At 32.2% G+C, this 18,256-nt stretch overlaps 1 protein-coding gene across 1 annotated transcript; it reads right to left on the reverse strand.

Annotated features, from left to right (window-relative positions):
- Positions 1-9,388: 9,388 nt before the first annotated feature.
- On the reverse strand, positions 9,389-14,675 carry LOC117685554 (uncharacterized). Its single transcript, XM_066082502.1, has 5 exons — positions 14,491-14,675; positions 13,503-13,691; positions 12,551-12,736; positions 11,876-12,047; positions 9,389-10,010 (listed from the first exon to the last, which is right to left on the reverse strand). The coding sequence occupies exons 1-4, from the start codon at positions 14,616-14,618 to the stop codon at positions 11,936-11,938; spliced, it is 615 nt and encodes a 204-aa protein (XP_065938574.1). The 5' UTR covers positions 14,619-14,675; the 3' UTR covers positions 9,389-10,010; positions 11,876-11,935.
- Positions 14,676-18,256: the final 3,581 nt, after the last annotated feature.

An 18,256-nucleotide genomic window follows, 5' to 3' on the forward strand; every position in this document is an offset into this window, starting at 1 on the left:
TGATTGTCGCAATAGAGGATTGGAAACAACCGTTTTGACAATAATAAACTCTATTCACTTGTGGTTTTATTTTTTGGTCAAAGAGGAACAACACAAAATCAAAAAAAAAAAAAAAAAAAAAAAAAAAAAAGAGAAAAGTCTGATGAGCTTTCCTAGATGAAAAATAATTAAGTACCATTTTCAAAGTATACAGGAATCATTCATTAAAACATATCATGCTTTCTGTTATCGTAAAGTTTAAAATCTGTAATACTAGTTAACAACCATTGTTTTTCCTTTTCTTTTTTTTTTTTTTTTTGATCAAGTACAAATTATATGATTGAGAGTTTTCTGAATGATGGAATCTCATTTCAAAATATCAAAATACTTTTGGAGCTACTTAACCATAGTACTTATCATACCAAAAAATATAGTATTCGACTTCTCTACTGTTACCAACATCTCCTATTTCAAGAAATTATAAGGTTTTTAACTACCAGCTCCTTTAAAAATGTGGTAATTGAAAAAAATTAACAATGAAAAAGTGCAAACATTTATCAAATAAACCCAACAGTAGAAAAAAAAATATGACAGAAGATAGCACTCCGTTGATCAAATTTATTTTATTACAAAAAAGATAGAATATGATACTGAGACAAGATGTTTGTCTGATGACATGAGATAAAAGGACAGAATCAATATCTATTAGGTCGAACTTTTCACTTAATATCTCTGCCAAATCCTGCAATTATAAGTGAGTGTATACTAAAATGAATACAAACAAAACTGTTTAAAGAGGCCACCTCCGCGACAGTGGCCACCTAATTAAGACTTATCCCTTCTTATTCCAGTTTGCCCCCATGAAAAAAGCCGTTTGATTGTAGGAGTAATATGCCTCCAAAATTTATATTATAATTCATAAATATTTTATATTTAAGATATAATTTGGCAAATTTTAAAATCAATATCACAACCTCTACCGGCATGTTTTGTTTTTATTAGCATTATGCTTATTTTTGGCCGATGTCGTTGTGTAGGTTAACTGAAGTTTTGTACTTTTCGTTCCACTTAAAAAAAATCTTATTCAAGTCTGACGTTTTTTCTCAATTATTTATTGGTGAAAAAAGGTGCTTATTATACACCATATCTTGGCACGTTTTTCTTCCTGGTACAGCGTGGGTCACATACTCAAATAGCCTTAAAACGTACACTTCTTCTGTTTGTTTAACGCATGCATTAAATCTAATGTCAGTTGTTGTGAAGTGTTTGATTTTTGATGGCAGTTTAAATTAATTTGAGCTGTTAGTTCTTACTGTACATGTATTAGAATAATGAATTTTTCCAATTATTGTTAAAGAAACCAGTTTTTTTTTATTCTAATGACATTCTTTCTCAAATAAATAATGAGTGTTGATAGACATTTACTACTTACTACGTTACGTAAACTGTTTAAATTAAATTTCAGTTTACAAACCTCGCCAACAATGAATTCACTTTTATAGATTAGATTTTGTATGCCATTACATTTGCAAAAACTTTTGAATGCTTTTAAAATGCACTTTGAATATTTCGACATCGCAGCTGTGATATTAAATACCATTCAGGCAAATTCCTTATTTTTAAACAAAATTACATGAATAATAACACTACGCCACTTTATTTAAAAATTGTCGTGTTTGAATTTAAAAATTGTCGTGTTTGAAAAGGAATTGACAATACACAGAATACATTTGAACCTAGAAATTTCACATTGGTCTTTTTGCATTATTTCTTTTGTTTGGTATAAGATTAATTTTGTTACGAGTTGTCGAATGAACAAGTTTTGTGCAAACATTTATATTATTATTAGCTCTAAGTTCTTCCACATTCTTAACCTGTTTCCAAACCATTTTTACAGCAGTTGTCAACGACTGGCTTTATTGAAATGATTACATGTAAGTACAATGTTTCTTAGGACACATACTAACTGACGTTTGTCATACTTGTTAGACCTTTATCTATACTCTGGACCGACTACGGTTTCTTCCGTTTTTTATGGTCTTGACAATGGGCACACGGCGGGTGCGACCGGTCGGTAGGGGATGCTCACTCCTCCTAAGCAACTGATCCCACATCCTTTTAGAGGTCCGTGTTGCTCTGCTTTAAATTTGTATTTTGTTTTATCGATTTTTAAGATGGTTAACAGTTTGTAATTGTCATTTTTCATTTAAAACTATGTGAAACTGATGATTGTCGCAATAGAGGATTGGAAACAACCGTTTTGACAATAATGAACTCTATTCACTTGTGGTTTTATTTTTTGGGCAAAGAGGAACAACAAAAAATCAACAACAACAAAAAAAAAGAGAAAAGTCTGATGAGCTTTCCTAGATGAAAAATATTTAAGTACCATTTTCAAACGTATACAGGAATCAATCATTAAAACATATCATGCTTTCTGTTATCGTAAAGTCTAGGATCTGTAATACTAGTTTACAACCATTAAAACATCTTTTGTTTTTTTTCCTTATTTTGATCAAGTACAAATTATATGACTGAGAGTTTTCTGAATGATGGAATCTCATTTCAAAATATCAAAATACTTTTGGAGCCACTCAACCATAGTACTTATCATACCGAAAATATAGAATTCGACTCCTATACTGTTACCAAAATCTCCTATTTTAAGAAATGATAGGGTTTTTAACTACCAACTCCTTTAAAAATGTAGTAATTGAAAAAAAATAACAATGAAAAAGTGCAAACATTTATCAAATAAACCCAACAGGAGAAAAAAATATGACAGAAGATAGCACTCCGTTGATCAAACTTATTTCATTACAAAAAAGATAGAATATGATACTGAGACAACATGTGTGTCTGAGATAAAAGAACAGAATCAATATCTATTAGGTCGAACTTTTCACTTAATATCTCTGCCAAATCCTGCAATTATAAGTAATTGTACAAAACTGTTTAAAGAGGCCACCTCCGCGAAAGTGGCCACCTAATTAAGACAAATGCCTTCTTATTCCAGTTTGCCCCCATGCAAAAAGCCGTTTGATTATAGGAGTAATATAAAATCAAAATCACAACCTCTACCGGCATGTTTTGTTTTTATTAGGATGGTTCTTATTTTCGGCCGATATCGTTGTGTAGTTTAACTCGAGTTTTGTACTTTTCGTTCCACTTAAAAAAATCTTATTCAAGTCTGACGTTTTTTCTCAATTATTTATTGGTGAAAAAATGTGCTTATTATACACCATATCTTGGCACGTTTTTCTTCCTGGTACAGCGTGGGTCACATACTCAAATAGCCTTAAAACGTACACTTCTTCTGTTTGTTTAACGCATGCATTAAATCTAATGTCATTTGTGGTAAAGCGTTTGATTTTTGATGACAATTTAAATTAATGTGAGCTGTAAGTTCTTACTGTACATGTATTATAATATTCAATTTGATTTTTCCCAATCATTGTTAAAGAAACCAGTTTATTTTATTCTAATGACATTCTTTCTCAAATAAATAATGAGTGTTGATAGACGTTTACTACTCCGTACAATATTTGAATTAAACTTCCGTTTACAAACCTCGCCAACAAATTAATTCACTTTTATAGATTAGATTTTGTATGCCATTACATTTGCAAAAACTTTTGAATGCTTTTAAAATGCACTTTGAATATTTCGACATCGCAGCTGTGATATTAAATACCATTCAGACAAATTCCTTATTTTTAAACAAAATTACATGAATAATAACACTACGCCACTTTATTTAAAAATTGTCGTGTTTGAATTTAAAAATTGTCGTGTTTGAAAAGGAATTGACAATACACAGAATACATTTGAACCTAGAAATTTCACATTGGTCTTTTTGCATTATTTCTTTTGTTTGGTATAAGATTAATTTTGTTACGAGAAAAATATAAATCTGAAAAGGGAAGTTTCACATTATTCTTAAAATTTAGCATGAAATGATTAAAAAATTTCAATAGGAGTGAAACAATAGGAATTCTGCGAATTGACTTCAATGACCAATTCCAGACAAATGTATATAAATTAAGATGCAGAAATACAGATAGGTGTTGTAATAATTCGCGTTAACCAGATACATATATATTAATAAATGGCTTTAAATAGAATACACGTATTCTAATATTCTTTTGAACTACTGTGTCATGTGACTTTGTTGCCAAGATCTGTAGTAAACATAATCATTTAATTGAACGGAGATTTATGTTTGGAAAAATCTCTTTACCATTAAATAGAATACCTTTTATGTGATTAGATATTAACAATAACGTACACAAAATGTTTGAATTTTTTGTGAGTGTGTCTGGCATTTTCTGCCTTTTCTTCATCGTTATCGATAAACTTTACCGGCCTGCCGATACAGGATGTATTGTATCCGCATTTGGAAAAGTTATGAAATGTCTTACAAGCATTTCAACTGAGAGCAAAACTACTCCTAATGACTATAAACAATTTGCGATCAAATGGATATTCATTCCAATCACTCTAGTTGGCTTGGATGGAATATTGTAGAATGTATACTTTTATACAAGGAAGAAGAAAACAAGGAGGAATGTTTAAGTTCCACTTTCATTTTAAGCATCAGTAGCCTTTCTTTGTTGTTTGTGTATTTATTTATATCATTTTGTCTTATTTGTTGCACAGATATAATTCTAAATATTAAAGTTCATAAGGCACTTCTGTTGACATACCATATACTTGACACTTTAGCTGACATAGCAATGCTTACGGCAACATGTAAATGCACAAAGGTAGAACAAGGCCTAAATAGCAGCTATGTTATTGTTATCTATTCTCTTTTTGATGTTATACAATCTGGCATTCATTTTGTCATAATGGTTTTTGTCTTGTGTTTTCTCTTATTTAAATGCACTCGTCCAATCAAGATATATAGCGAACAAGGCTAGATAACGTCATAAAATGTTCACTGTATGAAATTTTCAATAGATATATCATTAAAAAAATCCATGTTTAATTTAACTGTTCTTCAATGATTGACATGCCGATTTTTTTTATTTAAACATATAACATGTTTAATGACATTCGTCGTGAATTTATTGGTCTTATTACATGCATATACATTTGTATTATTTTGCAGTTGCATACTTTCAAGTCATGCATAAAACGATGATTATTTGTGCAAAATGTCTTAACCTAGAGATATTAATAAATGGATAAATATAAAACGAACGCAATGTTCTTTTAAACTGCTACAGTTGTCTTTGTTGTTATATTTTAGATCTGTAATAGAGTGAAACGAAACTAAAAGTAGATTTATTTTTGGGAAAATCACTTTACAACTGAATGGAAGACCTTTATCACGTGGTCAGATATTAACGCATTAACAAACAAATTATGTTTTAATTTCTTATTAGTATTTCTGATATTTTGTGCATAGTTTTCATCATATAGAACAACTATACTGGCCAATTGATATACGCATTTGTAAAATTAATTGAATGTCTTATAGGCAATTCAATCGAAAATGAGACTGCTCTTATAGACTATTGATAATTTTCAATAGGATGGATACTAGTATGCATTCAATTCAGTCTAGTGTGTTTCGGATGGAGTATAGTAGAATGTATATTTTTATAGGATGGTGAAGAAAACTACAAAAAGTTGTTTGAAGGTTTGCTTTCATTTGTGTTAACATTAAATAATAAGTATGTTCATTTATATTGATTATTTTATTGTTTGATATGCAAATAAATTCCGAAATAATACCAGTCATCAAGTATTTTTGTTGACATACCATTTTGTCAATTTGTTAGTTGACATATCACTGCCTTGCAGCAACTGTGTGTAAAAGCACAACGACAGAGCCAAGCCTGAATAGTATTTTAGTAGTTATTTAATATATATTTTATCTTTTTGTGTATATACAATCTGGCATTCAACATTTCATCATAATTTTATTCTTGTGTACTCTTTTGTAAAAAAAAAAATGCGACCGTCAAATTAATAAGTAGAGGGTATATGTTTAATATAACACGGTAGGTGCCTGAGTGTGTGCTTACCATGTGATATAAAACATCTTAAAAACCAGATATATAAATAAAAAGCTTACTACATGTATAGACCTAACGTAAAAATCTTTTAAACTATTATCATGTGTTTTTGTTGCTATGTTTTAAATCTGTAGTAAACAGATTTAGGTGAAAATAGATTTATTTATCGGACAATTGAATGGAAGACCTTTTTATATGATTAGATATTAACATAAACAATATCAAAATGTTTAGAACTTTAAATGAGTGTTTCTGATATTTTGTGCATTTTCTTTCCGTCAAAAAAGAAAAACTATATCGGTGTTGTATATCAGCTTTTTTTTTATCCATAGTACCCCCCCCCCCCCGAAAACTGGCTACATTGCAGTCCCGCCGGGGGAAACTACTATATAGTAGTTTTCCCCATACTTAATTAAGGCAATTGATTAATAAATTACACGGATTGGCAAGAAAAAATTTAATTTAAAATGTTTAGCCTAACACTTTGCATATCGGTCTCGTCTGTTTGTTATTGCAATTTTGTCCGGGTTATGATGTTAACAATTTATGTTTATAACGTCAATTATGGATAAATGATTTTTAAGATTTCTTAGAATATTTTATGCATATTGATAATTTCTGTTAAGTTCGTGAGAGTTATCTTTCCTGCGGTATTGTCAAAGTTATACAGCATCTTCACATATGGACACAAAATCAACGTCGCCGGATGTAACCAATGAATTTATTCCGCGGTAAAATCTTTGGAGCGTCATTTAAATAGCGTGGGTTCTCACTTTCTTTCAGGACGCCGATACATGAAGCTAAGCATTGACAATTTTCAAAGCGATCTATAAACCACCTCCACCCCTCCACCTTCCTTTTTCATGAAAATGTTTATAAAAACGAAAAATTCTTGTGTATTTTCTTTTTTCTTTATTAAGCATGGCGCTTTCAGACCACAAGGATTATGTTTTGCATAAATGATCTAATCAATCACATCATTGATTATACATCAGTAATGGGAGTTATCGTTTATTTTCGTTGTAAAATATTATGGCATAAAGAATGAAATATTCATTATTTTATGATTAATTTTATAAACTTATTAATTATTGTTATATAATCACCTATTGTCATTTTCCTGATTATTTCAAACCAAATTTGGTTAAACAATAAAGTCAAAAAAGTGGCAGAGTGCAACATACCTATTTGTTATGTGATGTTTTACTGTACAAAGATGAAGGGCTCAGGTGGTTCAATTTCGAGCAGATAGAGGTTAAATTTTTCATGAATATGCGAGGAATAATGCTATATGCAGTATTGGTCTATTTTGAAAATTATCAATTAGGGATAAATGTTTATAACGTGGACTTTACATAGCAAAAAAAAAAAAAAACCCCACAAAAACACACGATAAGTACAAATGGAAATATAGATCAAATGGACAAGCTTTAATAATGTTTATTCTTACATTAACCCTTTAACATTTGGGCATTTTTGAAACAAATTGTTAGGGCTATAACAAGGTTTTTAAAATGTTTTCTGAATGAGTAATGAACATATTAAGATATATGTATCATATATGAAAACGATTGTATTGATGTCAAGATATCATACATGACATAAAAATTGGGTTGCCATGGTAACATTTCGCGAATGGGCTGGGAAAAGAGCAGAAACAACATAATTTTTTTCCTAAAATATTATGCAAACTTGGCTTTTATCATCCATAGTTATTACAGAAAATCAAAATAGAAAGAACTAACCTGTTACACAAGTTGCCTTATCATTTATGTTTTCACAGATAGTATATTGTATATGGTAAACATGGAGACACTGTAAATTTTTGTTGATTAGCAACTCATCCTATTGGCCAAATTTTGAAGTTTTTGTCAATTTGAAAATGTTTCTTTTATTTTTTGAAACTTGTTTAGAATAATCAAGAAGAAATAATTAGCTATAAATTTCTAGAGACACTTCAGTTGTGCAGATTAGTTTTTAAATGGTTACCATGGAAACAGAGAGGTGTGGTATTCTAACTTTCCAGTATTTTTAACAAAACGATAACTTCCGCTTTAAATGTTACTTAAATAAGCAAACTTTTAACTTTTACACTTGTACCAGTGTGTGTGTGTATTATATATATATATATATATATATATATATATATATATATATATATATATATATATATATATATATATATATATATATATATATATATATATATATTATATTTTTCTGGTTGTAACGCGGCATTTGATTGGATAGATCATAAGAAACGCCACAATGACGATGCACCAATTTGTCAAAAACATACTAATCTGTTTGACGTTATGTTTGAATTTTGAACAGATTAATATGATTTGAAAAACGCAATCAGCAATCAATTTTTAGAGTAAATTACAGAAAAATAAATTTTTAGGAATGAACTCAATATCTACCCAATTATGCTCGTATAACCTGGGTTGGAGCAGTTTACGTGTAGACTGCTCCAACCCAGGTTATACGAGTATAACTTGGGTAGACATTGTGTTCATTTCTTAAATATATAGAACATATTCTATTGTGGAGGCAGAATTTTAAAACTTATAATAAAAAATACAGCAAGTGAAGGCTATCAGTTTTTATCATTCCACATAAATTCAAAAACAAATTAACACAATTAACATAAATACTTCAAATAAATGTTAATGTGTAACTGACAAACAATGCTTACATTTGGAGTTGCACTGAAGATCTAAAATCATATACATATACTTGAAATCTCTCTTGCTAATTGGTAACACAGTGAACAACAATTCTGAATGTCTGAATTTCCAAAATAATAACATATCAAAGCTCAAAGTTTCCTTTTTCTGCCCTTTGTCCTTGCCCAATCTTGAATAACTTTCCCTTCTGGAGAATGCCACTTTAGAAAACAGTTTCTTTCTCTCTGAAGACAAAGTGGCACTTCACATTTCGAACAGTAATAGTGGGTCTTGGTACTTGGAACTTTCTGTCCTAGCATTGATGCTTCACCATTACAGCATATATAGTCACTCCGGTTTTCTGAGATCATCGGTAAGCACTGGTCAACACTAGGTTTAGGACTGGGTGCAAGTTGGCGGTTCAAATCCAAGCCCATCAATGACATGGCAAGACTTTCACGATACTCAAGCTGGCCAAAGCTTGCTGAAACTCCATGAACTGAACTTTCATTGACTTTGTCCTTCATAATTTCCTTAAGAATGATGTAAGAATTCACAACCATAATGTCTATGCTGTGAAAAAACAACACTTTCCACCAATGAAAGATTGATTTGATGTAGCATGGATACTTGTTCAACATTTGGTTGGATTTGTCAACACCTCCCATATTGGTATTGTAGTCCTGAACAATCAATGGCTGCGAAATCACTTTTTTCTTGTAGCCTGAACGTTCATTCACAGTTCGTTGGCACTGTCCAATTGAAGAACCTTTATGGATAGGAGAAATAATAGTTACAGTTTTGCAGTCTCTCCACTGCACTTAGACAAAGTCACCTTCCCTATGCCATCGAAAATCTCCACGTGAGGACACCTTTTCAAAGAGTTCAATATCTTTCAAGCATTGGGGCATAGCACTACTTGTTCTTTTAACAGCACCTATCAGATATGTTTTCTTCTGTAATAGATCTGTAGCCAAATGTTGGGTGGTGTAGAAAGAATCAGTATAAATTCTATATCCCTGGTTGACAAGTTTCTTGCTCAGTTCCATCACTACATTGTATGCCAGCCCTTTGGTTCTGTTATTCAGCTCTGTTCTCTTTTTACCAAGGTATACAAAAAATGAATATGTATAACCAGTAATGGAATCTGCTAGTACCCACAACTTCAGGCCAAAACGTATTGGTTTGTCACGGATAAAATGTCGGATCCCCGAGTAGTGATGCTTTGATGCTATCATCCGTTCATCCACAGACACAGACTCGTATGGCTGAAACAATGACTGTGATATGGATTCCACATGTTCCAAAAGACTATGCACTCTTGTCAGCTTGTCATCTGTAAACAAAAGAAGTGATGTTATATATAAATCAATATACATGTATGTACAATATATATTTATATGTTTACACAGGAACATTTTCATCCTGTATTATTTTCCACCAGTTGACCCTTATAATTGTTAGAAGATAGGCAACATGAATGCTTTTCATAATGAATGGCAGGTTTACAATAAATACACAATATAATTCAATAGAGAATATTTCTAGGAATAAAACATCGCATCAAATTTACTGCAGATTTGAACATCTTTACTGAAAAATACTTTTGTCTTGAACAACAACAAATCCTACATGCAAAAGGACTAAAATTCTCAGAAAAAACAAGATATCTGTGAGCCAATGCTCACTTGTGATACCCCCGCTCTGATGTGAATATGCAAAATAAGCAAAGTCGACATTTAACAGAAAGCTGGCATCCGATTGGTACAGAAATATATCCAACAATATGGCATGCCTAAACAAATAGTGTGTTAAAATTTCAAGCATCTGCGATAAATAGCTGCTGAGAAATCTTTGAGGAAAATTTGTTTGAAAATTTTGGCTAAAATAAGCAAAGTTCTCATTTAACAGGAAGATGACGTCCGATTGGTACAAAAATATATCCCACAATATGGCATGCCTTAACAAACACTGTGTAAAAATTTCAAGCATCTCCGATAAATAGCTGCTGAGAAATCTTTGACGAAAATTTGTTTGAAAATTTTGGCAAAAAATAAACAAAGTCATTATTTAACAGGAAGTTGACGTTCGATTGATACAAAAATATATCCCACAATATGGCATGCCAAAACAAATAGTGTGTTAAAATTGCAAGCATCTGCAATAAATAGCTGCTGAGAAATCTTTGACGAAAATTTGTTTGAAAATTTTGGCTAAAAAAAACCATAGTCTTCATTTAACAGGAAGTTGACACCCGATTGGTACAGAAATATATCCCACGATATGGCATGCCTATACAAATACTGTGTAAAAATTTCAAGCATCTCCGATAAATAGTTGCTGAGAAATCTTTGACGAAAATTTGTTTGAAAATTTTGGTTAAAAAATAAGCAAAGTCGACATTTAACAGGAAGTTGACGTCCGACTGATACAAAAATATATCCCACAATATGGCATTCCTCAACAAATAGTGTGTTAAAATTTCAAGCATCTGGGATAAATAGTTGCTGAGAATTCTTTGACGGAAATTTGTTTGAAAATTTTGGCAAAAATAAACAAAGTCGTCATTTAACAGGAAGTTGACGTCTGATTGGTACAAATATACATCCCACGATATAGCATGCCTATACAAATACTGTGTAAAAATTTCAGGCATCTGCTATAAACAGTTGCTGAGAATTCTTTGACGGAAATTTGTTTGAAAATTTTGGTTAAAAAATAAGCAAAGTCGTCATTTAACAGGAAGTTGACGTCCGATTGGTACAAAAACATATCCCACGATATGGCATGCCTTAACAAACACTGTGTTAAAATTTCAAGCATCTGCGATAAATAGTTGCTGAGATAAATGCGACAGAAATTTTTGTTACGGACGGACGGACAGACAGACGGACAGACAGACAGACACACAAGGGTAAAACAGTATACCCCCTCTCCTTCGGAGCGGGGGTATAATTAAAGGATTGGATAGTCCTTGTAATAAGAACATCAACACATTGTCTTCTAAATACATACAAAATTTTATGTAATTCCGTTAAGAAGTTAGGATGGCGAAAAACAGGACTGATTGACAGACAGATAAAAATAACCCCCCCCCCCCTAAACATGTTGAGTGGGGTATAAAATATGAAAATGTCCCCAGTATTAAAATATTTGTACACATTCATTATAATTGGCTTACAAGATTACTTATGTTTGTACCTTTATTAGTGTCAGCATTGATCTGCAGAAAAGACAAAATAGCCTTAAATCTTGTGATGCTCATGACATGACAGCTGAGACCATGTTGTTGTTGTACAATGGACAAGTTGACCAATATCTCTCTAAAGTTTGGAGATTGACCACAGACATGTATATCAAAATTCCCACAAACCTAAAAGCAAAATGAATAAAATTACCAAATTTATAAATCAGTATGAAAAAGAAATTTTAAAAAACCACAAGTACCAGTACTGTTTATGTTATTTACATACACTATAAACTGAGATTCAAAAAACAAAAACATATGAAACTATCAAAGGCCTCGATTATGGTTAATAACTTTTATTCTTCACAACAAGAGGCAAGAGTGTGATTCAGCCTATCATACATGTTACTCTTTAGTCAGTGCATTGCTGATTTATCAATATCCATATAAAATAAATCTAAGATATCAATTAAATCATTTCACAATTTATGTGTTTTTGTTCCCTAACTCTGTATATACTCAGTAGATAATTTTTGTACAATGCAAAGCAGTAATAGGTACAGAGCCCAGCACAAGCACAAAAGAACCCATCTAAAGTTTACTTGCTAGAGTAAGTAGTGGGTTTTTTTAGTAAATAAGCAATATTGCTGCTTTTGTTTGTCATATTTGTGTTTTGGAGACTAAATTACCTGTACATCTCTTCAACAGTGACCCTTGTCCATGCCCCCATGCTGTTGGCATATGAAAGATTTTGGCCCTTAGAAATCAAAGTTTCTGCATGATGGTTGGTGGCAATACAAATCTCTAGCATTATTTCTTGAGTCAGGAACAGAAGGAAAAAATCAACTGGCTTTTGGAATACTCTGACTGTCTGTCTAAAAAATGTTTGTTATTGTAAAAATTAAAATGCAAAACTGTATGCAGTCAAAATCAGTTAAAATTATAGTAACTGCCGAACAGTCTCCCATTCTTTCAGATAACACTTGTAGACAGTTGAGACACAACTTTGATTGATGAATATGTATTCAAATTGACTGATATCATGGTAGAAGTCAATCAATCACATACTGCCTAACTCAATCTAATTTTGAATATAGCTTTTATGCACAGATTACAAATTCTTTTCAAAGAGGATGGAGGCTGAACTAATTCATAATTATTCATTCATATCATAAATGGCAATAAAACAGTACAGTTCCCCTGTACAGCACATCTATACTAGGTTACAAATGAAACCAGACTAATAAATAATCACCCTCCCTAATTTAAACTTTTACAGTACCCCGTTTCAGACAAGACTGATTGTTTTAAATTTTCTAATGAATAACATTTCATACCTCGCCCTATTTTGACTCTTCACAAGGAACACGATTTTTTGTTCTCAGTGTAACCATGTTACAGAATTGTCATACTGGGAAACTGTACTGGATTTGAGACATACATCTAATAAATTCTTTTGGGGCAGTCCTAGTGTTTTGACACGGTTTAAATTTGAGAAATCATAATGGTACATGTATGTAGTGATTTCCAGGAAGGGTGGAGAGGTGTTGGTCACAGTTGAAAGTAAACTCCCTTCTATCTTCAGGGGACTTTAGTATATACCAGAATAAAGTATATTATAATGATTAAAAATATTTGTACCTGGTTAAAAAACCAAGCTGAATACCAGGAGGAAGACATGGCCTGAAGGAAAACAGCCGGGAGTCCCTCATTCCCTCATCAATGTCATTCTGGTCTCTCCAGTATATATGTTCTGCAAGTGGATCCTGAGAAGCAGAGCTATCTGTAGTCTGGGACAGAGTCTGAGAACTTGTCTGTGATGGGGGATGTCTGAAAAAAATTTTGAGACATGCAACCAATATTCGCTGAAGACCATTTCTTACCAGTGTTTTGTTACATCATTTTATCGACACATAAAAAAATATATATATGAAAAATGTTGTAACAATGCACTGGAGAGAAATGTTACCTGGTCACAGTATACTTCTAAAAATAATATTTATTTCAGAGTGTTTACTGCTTTTAATTCAAATAGGCTACTTTAAAGACTTTAATCATACCGTTGAAATTAAATACGAATTTAAAAATATATTGACTTGAATTATTTCAAAATATAAATAGGTCTGAGAAGACTCTAAAAAGTTAACCATCAAGAATGAAATGCTTCATCAGAAAATTGATCAACCATGTTTTTTAGCACAGTAGTCAGTCATTAGTTCTAATTTTATCAATTTTCAATTTACAAAACACCATTTTCACCAATACCTCTACATGTTAATCATGTTAATACTTTTTTCTGTTTGATGTGACGAAAGAGAGAGAGAGAGAGAGAGAGAGAGAGAGAGAGAGAGAGAGAGAGAGGCGGGGGCACCTGCGTACATGCGTCGCACATGACGATTTTTTGTATTTGATGCAGCATGCAGTTCGTACCTTTCACAATTTTACGAAATTCATGAATGAATGTGGAAAAGAATCTAATGAAAAAACATTTAATGATCAAATAGTTATTAATTAAAATAAATAATAAGCTGTACAAGGCGGTATTTTTTAACAATATATTCATTTTATGAAAGCTGCTGGCTATTTTTTTTTTCTCCGGTGTGTTGTTTACACACTGCAGATTACTTACCCAATTTGCAAGGAATTTGATGGTTCAAAAGTTTCATCTTGGTCATCTGTTTCTTCGGACAACCCTCCAGTCAACAATAAGTCAAGATAGTCTTCCTCATCCTCGGAGAGAATCTCGTCAAAATCCATTTTACCCGCTGTTTATTCTCAACAATAATGCCGGAAGCGCATATTGCGCCCTCTCTATTCTCGTCACAAACCGCGCGAAAAATTTTTACATACCATTTCAACGGCGCTTTGTGTAATATATATTCAACTGACAACTCTCGAAATAATACCAAAAAGAAGCTGAAATCTTATATTTTTAAAGTATCGATTTTCTTTTTTCTATTACGTAATTGCTATTTGTTTATATGCATTTTTGTCAATCGTTTACGTTTTTCTTCGATAACAGGTCACTGCTTGTAGTGAACCCTAAAGTTTTTTCTCTATTTTAAGATCTAAACGCTATAGTTGAATTAAAAAAAATACACGATTAGTTTCCTTGAAGTCTTAAGATTTTTAGGTTATAAATTTTATTTCGAAATATTTCTTGTGTTTCTTACACAATCAAGAAACTTTTCAGAATACGTGTAATCACAGAAATCGAAAATTACGGAGATTTCTCGCACAGCCTCCTCTTAATTAACTGTTAATTTACACGTTTCCTTTTTAGTACTGGTTAATATTTTCTATATAATTAAATTTAACAGAGTCTCACAATGAAATTGATACCTTGTTTTTAGAAATCCGTCCACTATAATAAAAACTATCTAATATTTTGAGCAACACGTATTGATAAAATTTGCTTACCGGTCAAATTTGACCGGTACGAACGTCAAAGGGGCAATGATTTGGAAAATTTCTATATATTACATGTAGTATTACCTTTTTTATGCAATGAAAACAAAATTATATAAGGAATAAAGAATCATTCTTTGAGTATTATGAGGTGATAATTTCGGTCGGGGCGTGATCAAATCCAATAAAGCCCGAAGGGCTTTATGATAGATTTGATCACGTTCCGACCGGAATTATCATCTCATAATATTCATAGAATGATTCCTTATTACTTATATTTATATAATTTTAAGCCATTGTACGATTAACTGTTTAAATATAACTAAGAAAACCCCGCTGGCGCCCCAATTTGTAGTTATGGGTTTTATAGTACAAAATCGATACGTAGTGTTATCACAGGCAAAGACACTGGGAAATGTAAATATATGAAAATATCGACCATTCCGGGATTTGAATCTAATATCATTACGGAAATTCTACGCCAGCAGGTGTCTGGTCAAGAACAAATAAGGTCCCGAGGATGAAATGAATTGAAATATCATATTGGGAGGAACCATACAATGATAAAGTGGTGGAGAATCCGGGTATCGATTCCAGTACCCTCTATGGTACTAAACAAAAAGCTTAACCATGGTCAGTGTACGACCAACCAGCGAAATCACTCGACTATACTACTCTAGACACGACTATAAGCGAGGACATATAGCACATGGTTCTTAAATTTCGATGGTTTTCATGTTTTTTTCAAAAAAGTTGGATTTTTAGAAATTTGCCTCCTTGAAACAAAAATCGGAAATGGCAGTTTTCAAGAGAATATCTGACTCCTATTGATTTTTGGGAGTTGATTTTAATCAACTCTCCTATGCATTTACTCGGGCAAACCGAAAGTGAAACAGTGTTTGGACCTAAGCACAAATCAATACCGCCGACAAAACTTAGTTCCTGAAAATAATCGATAAATTCGATGCAATGTATTCTGAAGCATTGTTTTTCAAGAAAACCTATTTATAAATACCATGAAAATAGTAAGATTTAAAATGGTACAAACAGTTTAAATATTTTTGTAAGTCGTATCATGTATTCATACGCTAGACTTTAACCAGACGCTCGGCTGTCTCCGTTAATATCCGACAAAACAGAGAGTCTCTCTTGCTTGTCGGAGATGAACGGAGACAGTAGAGCATTTGGTTGAACAAAACTAGAGTTTAATCTCGATACAATTTCTCAGAAATATTTCGATTACTGACACTACCTGCCATGCAAAATCACATATCGCTGATTTAAAAATAAATGATAATCGATAAAATCAACTTCCGTCAGTACTTCAGTACTTTGATTCTTTTAAGGAGACTGGTTTTTTTTTTTACAACAATGAGGATTTTCCTTTGAAAAAGGGTAAATTAAGCACATTTTTTGTGTAACCATTTTAAAATACATTCTATGATCTTATCAAAGTTAGAATGGAGTTTCCAGATTTAGTTCTACATTGCTTTAAGTATAACGTTGCATGTAAAAAAAAAATTAACATCAAATTATATATTTTTAATCTTTTTTATTTTATCTGCAACTCTTTTATGGAAAATAACATATCTAGAAACTGCAACACCTTCTTTAAAAGTTGTTTTACCCTCGCCCAACGTACCCCACTCCTTGGGTTCGCACGCGTATGCTGAGTACAGTTTAAGATCAAAGATGAATTAACTGTCTTCAGGAAATACTCCTTCCTTCAATATTTAGATTATGTAAAACATTAACGAGGTTAAAGGGAAGTAGGAAAACCTGGAATAGGTGACATTAAACGGTATATCATTATGAATATAAAAATTAACAAAGGAGAGAAACATCTCATTCATAAACGTTTCTATCTTAGTGAACAAAGTGTCATGTTGTAAATTTTGTATTTACACCCACCCAGTAAATTCAGAATTCACAACATGACAAAAGAATTCATACATGTATAATTTTACATGATTGCACTACATAGGCGTCGGAACTTTGGGGGGAGGGGGCTTAGCCCCCCGCCCAACTTTTTTGCTTAGTTAGAGCTAACCATTAGGCACATAGCAGAACAGAGGGTTCAGCCCCCCCCCCCACTTTTTTTTTGCAGGAAATATAACTGTTACGTAATGTACGTTTGAAAGATTGAGAAGTTGGAGTCAAAAGCCCCCCCCCCCCCCCCACGATTAGGATTTTTATGATTTGGGGATTTTTTCTCAATACTTCTGAGGATCAGTCTAGCCCCTCCCCCCCCCCCCCCACTTTTAATTTTCTTCCGACGCTAGTGCACTATCGAAAGGACTCGGTACCCATGCTAATATTTCAAATACCTTCTCTGCATAAATCACAAATTAAAACTACAGAAAATATGCCTGAGTAACTCTCACACCGGCAAACAAAACTACCCCAGTTCGGAAAAATTATGGATCCGCCCATGGCATTCATTCGAATCTAATAAGCGTTTCCGCTTGTTTAATTTTTTAATTACACTATCACTTTAAGTTTTCCATGAGTTCTTTCATTTGCACTTAAATATGCACGTGCATGTAGAGAATGTATGTACAGCGTATACAATTATTAATATTTATACAAAGTACTGGTCAGTATATCTTTTATGGTGACGAACTTGAGTATACCCAACATACACGGAGTGGGGGAGGAGTCCAGACCCCCCTACCTCAATGAAAAATTAAAATTTATCAAATTTACATAATTAATATAACAAATATGCCACGCTCCCCTACCCGGAAATTTTTGTTGATCCGTTCATGCAGAAAAAAAACTTTAATTTATTCTATAAGCCATGTAGTTCAATATAAATCTTATATTTTTTATCTTGGCAATATATGATCTGTACACTTAGTTTAATTTAAAAATGTGCTTTAGTATACAGTGCATAGATTTCTAATATCATAGTACCAATATCACAGAGACACCCTGCATTAAAATTTCAAATAAACTTTGTTTATTTAAGGTAGGAGGTCAGGAGA

The sequence above is a fragment of the Magallana gigas genome, chromosome 4, assembly GCF_963853765.1.
Source record: "Magallana gigas chromosome 4, xbMagGiga1.1, whole genome shotgun sequence".
Taxonomy (NCBI): domain Eukaryota; kingdom Metazoa; phylum Mollusca; class Bivalvia; order Ostreida; family Ostreidae; genus Magallana; species Magallana gigas.